Here is an 18310-nt window from a genome sequence, read left to right as displayed (position 1 = left end):
TTTTCACTTTCACCCAGTTTGTTTTTTTTTTAAATTATAAATCAGAGAAGACACCACCAAAAAATTACATTTAGCATGTGAGCACCAAAAAATGAGGCCACTTTTACCTGTATTCATATTTTAAAATCAGTCACTGAAGGTAGTAGCCATAATATCTACACAGACAGTAAACATTTTTTTCCATCAACCTTTATATTCTACCCCTGAAAAACTCAGCTTCAGCCACAGGTCACATCAAAAAACTCAGGGTTAGATTAAGCCAGACTTGTCAATCACACAGGACAGCTACAGAAGCTTACCTGACTAAAGCCCAAATGACTCCTAGTTGTACATATGGGTACATTTGACCTGATTCACACTCTTGAACCTAGACTTACACGTGCATAGCACAAGCTCAAGCAAAAAAGGGCTGCATGCTGTATATTTACAGAATGGCAGGAATCTGTGGATCTTTCTACACACACATATTAACTGCAGTTTGAATGCACACAGCATCAGCTTTGATCAAAATCTGAGAATAAGTATCAGCTGCTATAAACAAGAAGACTCAGATGGTCTCTCTCCAGTCTCACTGGTTGCCTGGTCAATCAGTCTAGCACACTGCAAAATATACAGAGAGACTTGACCCTCAGATGGAAAGGTGCAAGGAGAGAGGGAAGGGATCTCAGGATTTAGAGGTTAGATCAGTACAGCAAAGACCGAAGAATACTTGCCGGCAAAGAAAAGAATTAAGGTGAGAGAGAAAAATCAAGATTTACAGAGAATAAGATGGAGGATCAACAGAGCTGAGCGACTACTTTATTTTGTTCAAATGAACTAAGCTTCCCGATATTTACAACCCATTTAAAACACAGAAACTTAGGCAAGACTTTTCCAACTTGAAAACAAAACTCCCAAATGGTAGGACAAATATCTTAAAGAGCATTTGCAGTAGAACTGCCCTCATAGCCATTTTGGAAGCCACTTCATAGACATTCACTAGATTCCCTGCACCATCATGAGCCTTTTTAAGTAATTCACAAAAGAAGCTATGTAAATAGTTCTCTCCCAGCAGTGTAACATCACCACAGGCCCTGGTTTGATGAGTGAAATGGAGCATATTCAGCCATTTCTCCCCCCAGCATTCAAATCTTCTTCCAGCTTTGGAGCGCTGGATGTCTCTGGCCCGTGGCTCCTTTGCAACACTCGCATGTGCAATAGCTGTTCCCCTTTTTGGGGTGAGGGGAAGCCACCCAGGTTGTGTCCTCTTGCTAATTCACCACACTAGTGAATTACTAGCTAATTCACTGAGCTACCTAATGAACAACTGAAAACAATGAAGTCATAAAAATCACAAGTAGCTTGTGTATAATTCAAAGTGGGGGAAGGAAAAGAGGTCTAAATATGCTAGGAATGTTATTTGCAAAGAGCTTTTGCAGAAGATTAAGTTATTCAATGTTTGCTCGGAGAGAGACGAAGAAGAGTGAAAGGGAACAGTAAGAAAAGACCAGACAATGGAAATGAGCTAGTTAGACAAAAATCACAATGCACTTTTTGCCAGTAAACTTTTGCTTGAACAAGTTTGGTTAAAAGCATAGGATAACTAGCACCATGATTGGTAACCTGAGTCTATGTCTAAACAAAAAGTGGAGACACAACCACAGAATCATGGGTGTCTGAGAATAGCTGAGGCTTGAAGAGCTGTAATATCATTAGACTGAGCAGGGTCACAGAGGAGCTAAGAGAAAATGAAAAGATCCCTTACTGTTATTTGCTATTCTGTTTGCTCTTGACTTTGTTCTGGTGTTTATTTTTGTATCACATGAAAACTAGTCTTGAACCGGCAGACAGAAATGCTGGAATAGATAACCACAGTAGCAGAGGAATTAGAACAGAATCCTCCCCCTCATTACTGATGTGCCTACCAGCATCCCCAAGTTGAGTACTTCAAAGACAAACAGCTTCTTTAATTATTCATATTTTACTCGTGAAATTATTTTCAGCTCAAATTTGCAAGAAAGCACTTGAAGCAAAAGCACCAAATAGAAGACGCAGCCATGCTCTACATTTATAACCTTAACTTCGTTGTTCTGCATTTCCAAGTAGAAGAAGCAGCAGCAGCCAGTTTCCACAACCCGTAACAAGCAGTTATACACCACAGGCATGCACAGATCCTTTGTACAAGGATCCATACACAACTGCTGGCCAAGCAGAGGATTTTATTCATTCCTGAGTACATTAGCAACTCTATGGGCAGGTCAGTCTGCAATTCCACTGTTTTAAACAAACTGTTCTGCTCTACCACTGGTTTTGTTTGCTTTTTGCCAAGGGGCAGGGTCCGCATAGGACACCAGAGCAGTTCCTAAACAGTGGGGCTAATCACAGAGGGCATTTGTGAAGGTAGTATTACTTATTGCTTCCACCTAAACTAATCATCACCTTAGGACCACTTAAACGATCTCCATTCATCAATTTTTTTTCCTAGGAGTGAAAGGAATCATGCTTTTATTTTGCTATCATATTATTTGGTTTATAAAGCTCCTATCTGAATGGAGAAATAGTAATGCAAGCAGAACCTTTTTCTCCATCCAGCTTTACATACACATTATTTCTATCAAAAACTACGTGGCCTGCTGGGGCCATATGAAGAAGTTCAACAGAAAAGAGGTCAGCCAAGCTACACCTCACTGCAACTCTTGGAGGAGACAGCTGTGAAGTTATGGCAGCAGCAAGCAGGGAAAATGGGACACATTAGAAAGGGCCGGCTGGACAAGTCATACGTGTGCACATACCATCTGCATGCACCCTGGGTCTGCATATGGTTAAAGACTAATTTTTAAGAACAAGCTTTGTATGCTTGCATCTTATTTTGTGTTTGTTATGGACTCAAGAATATGACAAGATAGTATGTCTTAGCTGTGGCAACCAACCAACCACAAAACCTTACCAAAATCTGCTAATACAGCAGAAGTTGACAGGGAGCAGCTACAGGACATATGTAACTGGCTGCCCACCAGCTCCAAGTAGGCAGGGACACTGGACACTCCTTGAGTACCCAGGACGGAGCAACACTTCTTGATTAGGACATGTGAGGTATTCCTATTTGCCAACACCACACTTTTGTCTCATTTGGGAAGGCAGAAGAATGTTTTGTAATGTAGAGATTGTGCTCTGTTCAGCGTCTGAGGGGACGTGAGGCTGTTTCAGGGAATGAGCCCCAGTAGCCGATTCTGGATGGTCAACCAGCAACAGCCCCAAAACCACAGGCCACTCAAAAGAGCAGAACAAATCTTAGCCCTGCTTTCCCCACAGCTCTTTCATAATTCAGCTGTGATACCAGCTCTCCCTGCCAGCTCTTCAGTTTTAAGGAGTTCCCCTTCACCTCAGGAAATCTCTCATGTGTCCGGTTATGATTAGCACCAGTTACTTTCACACTGCCAAAAGCAGTATGAACATCTGGTTCCTACCAAAAAGTCTTTCTGCCCTTCCTTTTTTTATTAAATAAATAACGTCACTAAGGAGAAGCGATTCATGTGTGGAACATAACTTCATCTGATGATGAAGTTTGACTGATTCATCCATTCATTGGGAATGTAACTGCGCGGAGGGAGCCTCAATCAAGCATCCTTTTGTTCTTAACCAGAATCCTGCTTATGACAGGTAACCTAAGTGCATGCTCCACACCTACCCCTAGCAAATGCCTTCCTCATCCAGCACACTGTATTTACAAGCCTCTGGAAGCCTCTGGGAATCAGACAAGAAAGGCAGAGACACGGCACTCCTCCTGTAAGCCTAAAGCTGCATGTCCTCACTCAAAGGTGTACAAAGATGGCCACAGTTCTGATGCTGGGAGCTATTAATCTACCCAACTTTCTAAATACCATGAAAACAAATATGACATTTGATAAAATGTTGTACATAAACCTTCAAAACTCTGTCAAGTATCAGACATTTCCAAGATATTTCTATGTCGTTTATCTGCCCAGGGTTTACTTAGGCAAACATTTTACTCGCTTCAATATTTCCCTTGTTCCTGCACTTTTACTTCTTGCTCCAGACTAGTTTATAAGTTAAAATGAGTCTGCATAACATCCTCTTACACCATAACCCAGAAAAGCACTCTTCCCATCATAAAATTACACTGCAATGATGTAACTCATTTTCCAATGCTACGCTATCCTAACTGAGACAGACTTCAAGTAAGTTGTTGGCAAAGTCATCTGAACCTCCGGGAGCACAAATCAGCATTCACAGAGAAGTTCTCCCACTGGATTAGCACGATTCAGAGGCTGTGTCCAGCTTCCGAACGGCACGTTTGCTCCAGAAACATTACTTATATGTCACAACGTTATGCGTGTGCCGCACTGTGACCGGTACTTACCATCGCTGCTCCCTCTGAGCACTACATCTGGAGACGGTGTCTGCTGCGAGCGGGAGCCAAAGGAGTCCAGACTGTCAAAGGAATCATCTCTGCCGTGGCGAGGTGGGGAGAGGGAATCGCTGCGTTCAGAGTCCCAGCAGTCTATATAGCCGCTGTCACGAATGCTGCGCTTTGGGCTCTCAATATTCTCCGTTTCCTACATGGAAGTACAGCAGGTACCTCTTCATAAAGAAGCCACTGACATACCCGTGAGATCCATTACACATCACACAACAAAGCATCTTCCCAAATACTAAAAATCTCCTCCCCAAAAAAGGGTTTCCTTGTTTTCTGCCCCTTCTCCCCTTCAAAACAAAAGTGCAAGCTTGCAATAAACCCCAATTTTATGCTGATTAAGAGGAAACCCCACTCATTAGATTAGTATGATGAACTGAGAAAAAGTTGCAATAGGCAAGTTAATAAACTGATCAAAACTGAAAGTAACCTGAAACCTGACTTGTCGTCCATAGTCCATAGCACAGGCAAAGGCACTACAATTTCAACATCGTGCCTGCATAAGGTTTAAGTCTGCTGCTTTCCAAAAGATCCCCCCCCTCCTCCCCTTGCCCATCTATTGTATCTGGCCGGGACACCAGCAGACAGCATGTGTTGTTGCTGCTTCAGCTCGGCAAAATAATGAAGCAGTGTGCCCCAGCCTCCCTCTACCTTGAAGAGAAATTCCTGTTATGAAAGAGGGATGTCTTTCTGAAGCAATCAGCAATGAAAAATATGCAAAATGCTTTTCCTGATGCCTCAGAAGAATTCAGTTGTGCTCTTTACTCTTTGCCAGCTCCTGGCTCTGGGGGATATGAAAGCACTTGTAGCTGACCCACATGTTCAGAGCAGGGAGAACAATGGTTGTCTTTGACAGCCCTGTGATTATAAATTCTTTCCAGTGCAAGCAGCACATACTAAAACACTGAAACTCCAGCAGAGGAAAAGGTCAATAGAAGCCATCCTCACCCTTGCATTATAATAAATCCCTTGTTTTAGAGAGTGTCTTAACATTAATTACAATCGCACAGGCTGAGAAAAAACAAAAATAACTACGTTTATTCAAAGATAAATCTGTTTTTTTCTCCCCCAACAGTAAGTAAAGTCAGAGATGTGGGTGCCATTATCAGACTGACATTTTGTGACCCAAAGAGGCTGGAATGTGGCGGTTTTTTTTCCCTTTCTCTTTTTCCCCAGAAGCATTTGAATATTTATTCCTAATTAAGAGGCACCCCCTGCTTACCACTAGCTGAAGCACAATGGCTATGTTGAGCGCAGCTCCCACTGTCCCTGACTGCTAGGGTTTTACCCATTACTAGTATTGCCAATGAGAAGATCAATCAAGAACACCACAGTATGCTATGGCGGGCCACCTCCACAAGAAAGCAGGTTTGCTGGAGAAGTGATGGAGGGAGGAGAGCCCTGCAGTAACACACCAAAGCTTCCATGCTGGAAAAGAGGAAGGCTCAAAGCGAGACGGAGAGATCGGACCCAACGTCCTGCAGACTTTTCAGGAAGAAGGCTTAATTAGTGCCACTCACTATTACTCTGCCAAAATACCACATTAAGGGCAGCGGCAAAGGTCGCCTAAGGCCAAGCTAAACTGTGGTAATGTCATTAAGTAACCTCACTGCAAATTGAAGTGAAAGTATTTTCTAAAAACAAGTAACAAATACATCTAACAAAGTCGTAATTGAATCCTATGTAATTTCCTTCCCCAGTCCTGCTTAGTGAACTAAAATACTGATAGAAACACTAGACAACAAAGATCTGTCTCCCTGAAATCTGCATGAGTTACACACATCCAAGAACAAATCTAAAAATCCTATCAAAATTCCATTTGTGACACGATCCAAAAATCTTTTTAAAAATCCAAAATTCCCTAAATCCTCTCATCCCTTCGTACCAATCAGCTATTCTCAATCCTCAGGCACGCTTCCATTTTCCTAAATTACTGTATTTGAATGACACAGAACTGCTCAGCAGCAAAAGGGACTTAAACTTGGGCAAAAAGCCCCATCCTGCATTCACTATCTCCCAGAGTTTGAAAACAGTCCAATTGTGAACTAATGAGTTCTGCAGACCCTATTTTCAAAGGCCTGTTGATGTTAATTTTGCATGCTGCTCAGCAGGAATTAGGAAGCAGGCACCAGGATGGGATCCTAGACTTCTGTAAACATGTTCTTTACAGCCTTCCCCTTAGCAAAGCTACTTTGCCAGCCCAACGCCATCTCACAGACAGGCACTTGTCCTGCCTTGAACAAACGTCATCTCCCAAATGTTATCAATGGGAAAGTGGTTATCTGCAGGACTGATAACACTGTAACACGACACACAACAGCATATTAGTCTTTCATACTATCTAATTAAAAACACAGTATGTCACTGAGTGGTTGTAAAAGTGTGATTGCCAAATATAAGATGTGTTTCTCTAGGAAGTTCCACCCACTAAATATAATCAAAAAGCCATGGATGTTTTGTCATTAGGAATTTCTAGTTTAAAAGTAAAGAAGAATACGTACCCAAATAGTTAATGAAATTAAAAACAGAGTGGCATGAATAAAATTAGAAATGAATAGCCCTTTCAGTATGAGAAGTAGAAAAAGATGAGTCTGAGACCACTTACATCCAAGCTGTCTTTTGATTTGCTTATTAAAAAAGGAGGGCAGAGAGGATTTATAACAGAAAAGCTAAACCAGACTGAATTTATGGTCAATTTAATTATTAAATTCTGTGGAAAAAAATGCCAGTAGAGAATGTGATAAAGTGTCTTTTCATCACTCGAGCTCAGCTATAAAGAACATCAGTGTTGCACAGCATGATTAACATGTTCTATTTTACAACCAAATCCTCTTCAAATGCAGTAACAGACAAGCCCACAATTGCCAGTGGGAAATACTGCAGCAGTACAGGAGTAGGGAGGTGACCTTAAAATAAGTCGCCAGCGGCCCTTGTAACAGCACCACCTAAACAAGACTTCAGGACTGCAAAGTCTCCTCTGTTTTTACATTAAAGGAATATACAGCTTTCGGCTTTTATGAGATCTCTACTCTGCTCCCAGCTCCAACATCTGCAACAAATCAAGTCCCAGCCTCTTGCTTTTCTCCTCAACCTGCAGCGCTCTGCACTGCCCAGCCAGGCACTCCACAATCACCAGCTCCCCGGAGAACACTGCCTTTTGGCCCCAGCCTACTTCATCCCACAAAAGGGCTCAAGATAGGACCTCCAAAATGCTCTGATGATTAGTTTGATGGGTAAATATCACCTGGAAAAAGAGGAGCCTTGTGCTGCAAGATTAAACATTAAAAAATAAACCATGATACCATGCAGCACTAACATTATAACAACCTCCACTTTGGCAATTCTTCTGCGCTAGCTCCCTTGTCAGTCTTTGTTTCACCTTTCAGACTCTTTGGAGTGGGGACTTCTCCTTCTCCACATCTTCTATTTGGAAACAACTCAAGTATTAACTTCATTTCTTTATTGCTTAGGCTCAGTCATATCACTCATGAGTGGCAAAGCCCTGAGTGACTAGCACAGGTCATTTCAAACGAAGATCAAAATAAACCTCTACAGAGAAGCAGGATATTCTCTTTTCCTCTCCATTTCCACCTGCTTCTTCACAGGAACTGCACTCACAAACAGGGATTTTACCCGTCTAGTTAAGGCTCTCTGGTCACACTAGGGTGTAGGAACTGCTATCAGTCAGCCAAGTATTTCTTCCTCTCCAGTGGCAATCCGGTGCTGGCCCTCTGAGATCCCAGAATGAAGAGCTGCAGCCGGTGCAGACGCAGTAGCACAGAGCTCAACAAGGGTAAAGAGTGAAGAGTCTCCCATGGTCCTCAAACCCTACTGCCTGTGGTGACTTGGCCGTTACATGAGATGGGGAGGGAGTAGCAGGCACGAAGCTCTCTGTGGGCTGGATAACGTATCTGCATGGCCTTTCATGAGCAGTATGTCCAACACATGCAATGCTAGCACCAGGTGCTGCCATCTGCTTACATGCCTGCTCCTTGCCCCTTCCATCCCCAGTAAATGCATGCTTGGATATCAACACTAACCATTACTGAGGTTGTGTCTCATGTCGAGGTTCAGGGCACGCTGGAGCGTTCAACCAAAAGTCCCCAAACCACCCTACAGCAATCACAACTTTTCCTTTCCAACAGAGCTCAGCTCATCATAAACCACCAAACAGGATTTAAGCCAGAATTTAGAGCTTGGCAAAACACAGATTCATCATAACTATGCCCTTGGTGAAACATAATCTCCTCCTCCTACCCTTCAGCTTTACTTAGATACTTTGGTTTGATGCTTTATGTTGCAACTTAAAAACAAAAGAGCTGCCCATGAGACTGAATGTTTTAAAGAAGAAAAATCTCTGCTCCTGTGAGTCCTGCCACCTTACTTTTGAGTCTCAGCTCTTCTAGCTGAAACTCTGTGTCATAAATGAAAATAATTCAAACCATAACATATGGAAATGAAGATGACAGAGACATGTGACAGTTCTAAAGCCCTGTCTGACATCACATGCTGCATCACTGATACCACCACAAAGCCGGCTGCCAAAGAAAGTTGTGTTCATGGCTTGATAGAGTCAGAAACATTTTCAAAGGAGGGAGGGGTTTACTAAGTAATTTGTACTCCAGCCCCCCACTTCTCTCGTACTTAGCAACAAACAGGTTATTTATGGGAGTAATACTTTGAATGAAATTTCCATTCCCAAAACATAACAAAAAGATACCTTTCTCATTTGTGCCAGCAAACCTTCAAACTCCTTCAGGTTCAGGGTTGATCCACTATATGACGTGCAGCTGTTTGCTGCTTTCCCTAGCCAATAAATGGTGACTAATACCTGCAGAAGTTAATAAGAATTAATTGAAGCCATCTACACAGTCACTTAGCTAAATTTACTTCCCTTCAGCATCTCTCATTTATTCTAAACTGCACAGCAGCACAAGATTTTGTTATAAATCAGAATTGAGATGGAAGTGTCTGTCAGCGGGTAAACATAAATAGATAGGGTAACTATGAAAATTTAAACAATCCTACAGAATATGTAACTTAACACATTATCTTCCTGGTATTTTTTAATAAAAAAAAGAAACTGTCTTGTCTGCCTGAAAAATAAACAGCAAAATTAAATCTGAATAGAAAAACTAGGCAAGATATTTGAAACTGTCTAGAAGACATACTTATAAATATATCTGTTTGTAAATCCAACAGGAAAAAAATCCCTAAAGAGTACTAATACTAGTGGTCATTAATTAAAACCATTAAGACTAATGGAATAAATAAAGCATCTGAAATGTGTGCCTGCCTATTTCAAGGACAGAAAAGGTAGTTCCATTTTTAATCATCTTAACGTAATTAACCAGATGACACGGGAACATTTACTTCCAGGCTTCTGCTAGCTTAAGGAATGCTTAGCCCGAGATTAATCAAAAGCCATGAGCATCTGGTTGTTTCTATCAGACTAAAGCGGAAAGCATTAGTGGTTTCATTCAAGTTCTGACTTGATGTCTCTCCATAACTCAAAAGTCACTCCAAAACTAGTGCGGAAAAAAAGCCAAGAATTTCTCTTGCAAATGTTTATATACCCTTTCACTCCTTTAGGTAGCAAAGAAATCTGAGCTGACACTGCTGGTGTTGCGCTTGTTTTAGGGAGAAATTAAGATGCTCAGGATGGTCAAATCCAACACCTCCAAAACCACTGATATTTATATCATGCAGGGAAAGCAAACAGTCCTTCTCTGCACCCACATATGTCTCTGCTTAAAGCAACATCTTTAATGGTACCTGTGCAGCAGCAATTTGGAAAACTGGAAACTGATTGTCAAAGGCAATTCAGTTCAGTATTTTGCACTGGTTAAAAATGCCAAACCATCACCTCAGAACTTAGGGCTTTTTCTCATTTAATGCTCATTATTTTGGCATATTCCATGACATTGCAAAGTATTTAACTGCAGAACAAACAGGAAATATTTTGATGTGGAAAAGATGTGCAACCAATAATAAATAATAGTTGCCATTAACTGTCTCAAAAAAGTTAAACAAACTGAAATATAGTATTTTATGTTTTGATGGGACAGGGCCATGTAATTCATACCGTATAGTGAACTAAAGAAAACAGGACTAGGAGAAATCCCAAGGGGGTGTTGGGGACACACATCTCTGTCAGAGTCTTCTTCCCTAAAACCTGCACCCACATTCCTTCAGTGCTTCCTCCTCAGTCAAATATGCTAGACTTCTGATGAGCCTTTTCTCATCAACTTTCTCTAACATCCCCATTTTTCATTTAAGTGTGATGTCCACAATCACACACAGCACTCCAGCTGAGGGCCTGCCTGAAAAGGATACAGCATGTGTCATACAGATCCCCTGTTTAAAAACAACTGTGGTGCATAATGTAAAATCTATTATATTTTATATATAAATATAGCTTATATTTCCCTTTAGTTTATAAATAATATACATGCCATGAAATAACTGAATAACGTTTTTTATAAAGTTCAGAAATTTCCCCCTTGTTTTTAAAATTACATCCAAATTGATACTACTGTGCTGAGGGAAAGGAGGTGATTTCGCCAATACTGATTTGTTTTGTCTTGAAACAGCCTTTATCTGAGCTGTTTTCCTTCAACCAGCACTACTCAACAAATTTATGTAAAAAATTCTTACAGTACATGTTCTCAAGTTAAGTGAAAACACTTGCAAATAGAGCATTCCTAGCAACCAGGAAACTGTCCAATTCATTTTGCCATTCAGTTCTCTGATGAAGGTTGTGGTATTTTTATTTATTTCTGCTAGCATTTGATCACTTTCTTCTTCCTTTTGTTATCCTTTTTTTTTTTTTCTTTTCCCCCCAAATAATGTCACATTTGCAAGCAATTCTGACTGGCTGCCAGCCAAGGTTGCAGGATCATGCACCTGGAAAGCATATGTTGCCTACAAGCACATTGTGAAGGATACTTTTGAAACTTTACCTTTAAAACAATACATCCGTACAAAGATATTCAGCCAGTGCCCACAAGAGTGCTAAAATGCCAAAGCTGAACTCCTCCCCTACAACTTTGCATGCTGGATGCAGAAGATATTACTTTAATGACGATGGGAAAGACAGGATGAAATAATTTTTTGGGGGGGTGGGGGGTGGGGGGGTGTGGGGGGGTGTTTGGTGTTTTTTATTATTTTTTACCTGCAGTCACGATTACTGGCTTCCAAAGTTATTAGGAAAAGGTCTTGGCATTTCCTAGCAGTTTATAGGGATGTGAGCCAAATATAAAATTGAATTTATAGTAGTTTACAGCTGACTAAGGACAGACAGCTTGCTAGGCTTTAGGAGAATAACTAACTCTGAGACCAGCAAAGTTTAGCCATTTTCTTTTCCACTTAACAATTACAGGATCCATTACCATTGCCATTAGTTTCAATTAACAAGAAATTGAAGTTAAATGGAATTAGCCTTTCTGAGGAAACACTCATTTATTTGGAAGAACAACAAGAAAGCTAGCAAATCTGACAGTAAAGACTTGCATCCAGATCTAATGATCATTTTGCTTCACTTTAAATGCTTTGTGCAAATGTACTTTATGTCTATACATACATGAAAGGCTACAAAAGCATAGCTTCATGGGAGAGTCAGACCGTTCCCAGTGAAAACCACAATGGACAGCACAGAGATCGCATTATTTATCCCTCATCTAAGAAGGGACAAACATTCTCCATTTTATTTCTATTGTAAGGCTGCTTTGCCATAGCAGCTCTACCCAAATTTCCAGTAGAACCTGGTTAGGTTTATATTCAGAAGTACTCATCTGTACTCAGTTTTTACTGACTTAATTCTTGCTCAGGCCAAATACAGGATTAACCAGACCAAAAAAAGAAAAAAATACTCCAAGTGATGTACTTACATTTTTCAGCTTCCTACTATAGTCAACGTTCCTGGTTGCACACACACACACAAAAAAAAAAGAGGGAAAAAAAAAATAATCAGAAAGCAGACACACTTTCCAAGAGCGTGTATGCAGCAGATCACGTTTTGCCTAACAAAATCCTGCAGAATGCTTCTGCTGGCTGGAAACACATAAGAGCTAAGAAGATGTAGTTCACACATTCATTTATTCCTAACATGGGAGTATTTTGTCACCATTACTTCAATCATTAAATTAGAATTCTGGAAGTACAAAAATAAAATGTGTTTATAATGGTCCCACAGTAAAGTAGGACAGTGCCAAAAATATTTCCTCTAAACAGAGTTGTTGATTTCTTAAAAAAAAAAAAAAAAAAAAAAAAGAGAGAGAGAGAGAGGAAAGTTCTCACTGCTGAAATGCGTTCTGCAGTAATCCAACAGTCAGATTCTGCTCTGTGATAAACCATGCAACCCATACAGATGCTGGAAGCAACTGAACATGCATAGGAGACTGAGGAAATCATCACCAAACATTAAGGAAATAGAGCAGGTGCTTCTGTGGAAACAAGCATCACAAAGTAGATGGGTGAAGCAAAAAAGATCCTGCCACTTGCAACAGAACCTGCTGTGGAAAACATATTTATTTTTTGAATGTATACTTGAGCACTCAGAGCGAACATTGGCATCCTTCTCCATTTAGTTTTTCATCAGCGTTCAGAGGGTGGAAGTTTTATGTTAGAAACAACAAAGCACAAAGTTTACACAAACATAAGCAACATTTCAAAATTCAGCAAAGAAACCATTAAAAAAAGAATGGAGGAAATGTGTATCACATTTAGGTGCTGAAAAATAAGTAAGACTACTTCAGATTTAGTAAAGATTGTCTCCTGATTATTTATAATGGAATTGCCTTCTACTATAACAGTAAGTCCACTCCAGCATTAAAGGTTACCTGACAAAAACAAAAATAAATGTACTTAAGTCTGTGAGAACAACAAAAGCCTAAATCTAGGCAATGCTAAAACAAAGTATTTTTGATAACACCTTTTTTAAGCCAAAATTTTATCCACCAATACCCACATACTAAGAAAAATAAAAGTCCTATTTTTTTTCTTCATAAAATAGCAGTGGAAAAGAGTCTTGTTTAACAAGTCAGGAAGAAATTCTTTACAGCATTAGCTCATAACTTTTATAAGCTGAATGATCCAAAAAAAATAGATCTAATGCATACCTCAATTAAAATCTATATGAAAAAATTGGTTAAAAATGTCATTATCTTAATCATGTGCAATAATGCCATATTCATCCTTTACCACAGAACAAATACCATTTTTCCATGTTTAAAAAAACACCCAAAAGTCTTCAAAGAGGGGGAAAAAAAAAAAATCACCTTCATGCTTTGGGAACTAGCTAGCAGAAGACAGTCTTGAACATATTTCTCTACAACAGTCATGGACTTGGCTTGTACACCTCAACTCAGTTACTCAGCATGAACCTGGACAGTGCTAGGAAAACATGTGGCTCATTTCCACAGTTGCTTTCTCTGAAGTGTTGATGGGGGGGGGGGGGTGTGGAATCCATGCCAGTGAGACACTTCACATCTATCTAGCATAATATTCAGCAGAGGGCCAAGCCAGATCCGCAGAGTTTATTACTCCTGGTTTAACTTGCTTACGTGCTGGACAGCTCTCCTTGGAGCTCCCTGCTAGTCCCAGCCTCTCAACCTGTCTCCTCTGAGGTACTCCACCATCCTCAACCCCAAAAGATCAAGCTTCTTATCAGACAGATCCTTTCTCTCTGGTTTCATATGGAGATTAGGGTTTTATATGGAGATTAGGGATTGTTTTGTGACTCCCTCCAGCCACTCATTGTCATGATTTTACAGGACTTTGTGAAGAACCTCTTTTCATTGCAATGTTAACAGATTTAGAAGAAATAAGTTACATGGCCCCCTCTCACTGGTATGTACAGGTGAGAAGAACCTCGTATTAGAGCCAGAAACTTGGAAAGGAGCAAAAAGTGGGAGACTATTCCTTAAAACAAGGAAAGTGGCCAATTTGATTTTCAGAACCTTTGAATTTTCCCAGACAGTGCTTGAACACCATGAAAACTTGCCCAGCTTCCACTGCCAGAAGGGAAAATAAATAGAATGCCGCTGAAATTTAGTAAATTGTTTCCATATACTTTTCTAAAATGGATATGTCTGACCAGGATTTCATTAGTGATCTTTTTGGCCAAATCTTTTTGGCCAAATGAAACAAGGCCATTCAACCAACTCAGCAGTATTTGCTTGTCTATAGGGCAATAACTTTTTAATATTACACATGATAGACCCAAACATTTCAGGAAAACTTCTAAATAACACCAATTACAAATTTTGTTAATTTTATGAAAGTGTGGGGTGCTCTTGCTTTTGGGGGGTCGGGAGCTTGATTGTCATTAATATAAACAAGAGAAAAATACAGTTTCACTGCTTCTGCTCCTCTAGTCCATGATGACAAAGTCTTCCCTGAAGGGCACAACAGTTCCTATTTAAGACCTCAACCTATGACCATATGGACTTTGATTCAAGCCTGCTCTGTGTGACCTTAGGCAAGTCAGTAATTCTTTCTGTGCTAGTTTCACATCTATATTTTAAATCACTTTGTGGGGTGAAATGCTGAAAATAGAGGCATTAGAGTCTAAGCACCTAATACTCTTTGCAGTGAGGGATGTGCACATACCATGGCTAAAAAGCTGTTGATTGAAAGGAGATTTTAAAAAAATCACTTCACCCTCCCAAAAACGTGAATTAAGTATTAGGAAGGAGAATCTCTTAATATGCATGTGGTAATTTGTGTGGTAGTAAGTGTGTGACTTTGGTGAAAAAGTATCTAAACTGTGGCATTTCCAGTCCACACAGTGCACACAGACATCCTCAGTCCAAATATCGTGTCCCAGCCTGCAGCTCTTGTTCGAAAATAAACAGACTGTGCTCATGTCTGCACCTTGTAGAGTCTGAGAGGCCTATAAATGTCCTATAATGCATCTTCAAAACAGTTTAATCTGAAATAACAGAGCTGTGTTTTCCCCAGTCTACATAGTTCATTAGTTGGACAGACAAAAAAGAATGCCATCAATTTAGAGTCAGGAAAACCCCTAAGTCCCACAGAATCTCATTGCTTAACTAAAACAGTATTTTTAAAGAGCTGTGGTTGATCTCTCTGGGAAAAATAACAGCCCTTAGAGAAAGCCTGTTGAAGGGAACAATGTATTCTTCCCAGCGCTGAAGGTTTCCCAAACCTCAGCTTCCTATTTGCTTTATACAAATGACAGTTCTATAGCCTTTTTGCTCATCCTTAAATATTTACTATTGCATCACATGCATCTGAGGTTGTAACATGCTAATCGCAAACTGCTGTTGTACTTACTTGATGGTTACTCTGTTTGATGTGTCCTGCAGATCACCAGGATCAAAAAGCTGAGATTCTTTAAGTCCCAGCTCTTTGCAGCCTCTTAAGAATAAGATGATATTATCCTGAAAAGAGACAAAAAAAAAAACCAAACCCAAAACCTTTTAACTGTTCTTCATTGAAAAAAAATAACCCTACTGAACCAATCTCTCTCTAACAGCTCACGAACAGTCATATCATTAGCTAAATGAAGAACCAAAGACATTTCCAGTCACATAATTTAAGAAGTCAATATATGTTTTGTTTGAAAACCAGATAAATATGAAACTTTTTTTTTTTTTTAAAGATATGTAACTGCAACAAGCCTGTTGACTTTTCTCTTTCCAAACCCAGATGTTGGCAACTTCTTTAACCGAAAAAGCCCTGCCAATTTCCCCACCTACTGCTGTAGGCTGCCAACATAACTTCAGCGTATTACGGGGCAGAAAAGAAAAGATTTCTGAAGGGAGCGGGAAGGGTAGATATGAAACAGCCCACCACCATTTAAGCAAGCAGTTTGTTCAGAAAACATTTTGCTTGTTGATACAAACAAGCCAGTTACTCCTAGTTAACACAACTGGTCTCTTGCCTCTCCAACCTTAATCAGCCAGAAGCCACTGGGAAAAGAGGTAGGTGTCTTCTCCCCAAATAAAATGCTTTAAGCTACACTTTACATGACCACTGTCTGTAAGAAGAAACAACACCAATTTTGTAACACTTTTTATGGAGGATTTACACTTTTAAGAGTGTAAAAAATAAAAATCAATAACTAAAAAAGATTACGCACAAACTGACATAAGCCTCTTTCAAACCAAATATGAGTGATGACACATGGGTTTGCACCAAGGGGATTAAATCTGTATGTGTGCATATACATCTAATATATGTCTTATACTTACTTACACATATGCATGTACACTGCCCCCCTTTTACAGAACCAGTGAATCTTTCTTATGCAGATAAACCTTGAAGGTCACTAGAGAACAAGTTTTTAGATACATACATTGCTAGATCAGCAACTGCAATGGTAGATGTGTGGACAAGTAAGGATATAATGTAGAGCTTGATATTCTCTGAGGCCTCTCAACTCAAACCTCCAACTGGAGGTAAGCTGCCACGTGAAGAGTTAGAGAGGAGCAGAACCACAGCGTGTGGCAGAGACCTCCATTTTTGTAACAACTGGGAAGCAGAGGAGCCTGGGCAGTGTTCAGCTCTTGCCCACCCTGTGTGACAGAGCAGGATTCGCGAGCAGGGCTCTCCCCACTTCTGCTCCCAGGCCTTTGTTCGGGTGGCACGGCCATAGCAGCCCTGTTTATTCTGTCGGGGCGCAGTGATCAGCATGCTAATCGCTGCAGCTCTCTGCATACCAACGCTCTCGCACACAAAGCTCACTGTCACCAGCCACACCGCAAAAAAATACGGACTTGGAAATTTAGAGGAGTCCAAATCTCCCTTTCTTCCCTGGCTGAAACTTAACAGCTCTGGAGGGGAGCCAGGGGGAAAGGAACAGCAATCGAGAGAGCAGAGAGCCCATAACCCAGAGAGACGGCATCATTCACGACATGAAAAGTTGCTTGTAAAATTCCCCATCTGGCTTACTGTTTGCATTATAATTTTTCCAACTGCAACGTGAATAACTCTTGTGTTTAGCCTTTGATGGAGGACAGTTCTGGTCACTTCCAAATGGTGGGTGGAGCAATGCGTAAATCTAATAAAAATGCAAAAGCATTAAAAAAAAAAGTTCCTAACAATATTTCCTAACAAAAATATACAGGACACACAGGACACAGTAACCTAATAGGTTTAGAAAACAATCAAAGTAGGGGGAACTCGGGGATAACTAATTGCACCCATCTTTATGCCAAAAGTTCCCATCCAAGTTATGATAAGCAGTAACAAAAATATCAGCCATTTGGCAGCCATGTAGTTTGGAAACTCGGTTCTTCTGTTGATGAACAAATGCCCACTTCTCAGAAAAACCAGTGTCACAACCCTATGCCCGTTTTCGTACATGCTTTTATTTTGATGGTCATCATAAAAATAACATTTGCCAACAGTCACTAACACCAGCACCCAAACAATTCCTCAGAAAGCTGGTACCTTGTATGGGCACGAATAACCATGCATTCCAACAAGATGCAATCAGTGAGCACTGAAAGAAGTTTTTGCTTTTGTTAACAATCTCATAGTTTTTATTTCCCAGTGCTCCTAAATATGGCAATTTGTTTAAAAGGATTAAAAAAACCCCACACAACAAATTGTTTTCAAGTGACAGATATTCAGGTAAACCTGCCTAGGCTGCCTATCCCCAAGCCAAAACGTATCTCATACTGCTGCAAACCTAAACTTTTCCTGATTTCCTCCAGTACAGCTGAAATTCGTATTTGTTAGGTCTACGAAGACACTGGAGAACAACACTCCTAAGCCACTGAAAGGAGAAAGGAGTCTTATCATTAAAGACCCAGCTCCCAGCAAAGCTTTCTCTCGGGATTACTACACCTTGCATTGGCCAAGTCCTAGTTTCTTCAGTTCTCAGAAAATTTTGCTTACATTTTTTAGAGAAATTATAGTTCCATA

The 18310-nt window shown here is 40.3% G+C and overlaps 1 protein-coding gene across 1 annotated transcript in view; it reads right to left on the bottom strand.

The window, feature by feature from the left end:
- Positions 1-18310, bottom strand: part of LIMCH1 (LIM and calponin homology domains 1) — a 180198-nt gene that overhangs the window by 57613 nt on the left and 104275 nt on the right. Inside the window, exons 4-7 of the mRNA XM_050895648.1 lie at positions 15713-15819; positions 12304-12334; positions 9135-9245; positions 4361-4556 (exon numbers count right to left, since the gene is read on the bottom strand). Coding sequence (XP_050751605.1) covers positions 4361-4556; positions 9135-9143 — 205 coding nt within the window. The 5' untranslated portion in view covers positions 9144-9245; positions 12304-12334; positions 15713-15819. The remainder of the gene's footprint in view (positions 1-4360; positions 4557-9134; positions 9246-12303; positions 12335-15712; positions 15820-18310) is intronic.

The sequence above is a fragment of the Gymnogyps californianus genome, chromosome 4, assembly GCF_018139145.2.
Source record: "Gymnogyps californianus isolate 813 chromosome 4, ASM1813914v2, whole genome shotgun sequence".
NCBI classification, from domain to species: domain Eukaryota; kingdom Metazoa; phylum Chordata; class Aves; order Accipitriformes; family Cathartidae; genus Gymnogyps; species Gymnogyps californianus.
Note: the sequence above shows the minus strand (reverse complement) of the source record. Positions and strands in the feature narration are given on the sequence as shown.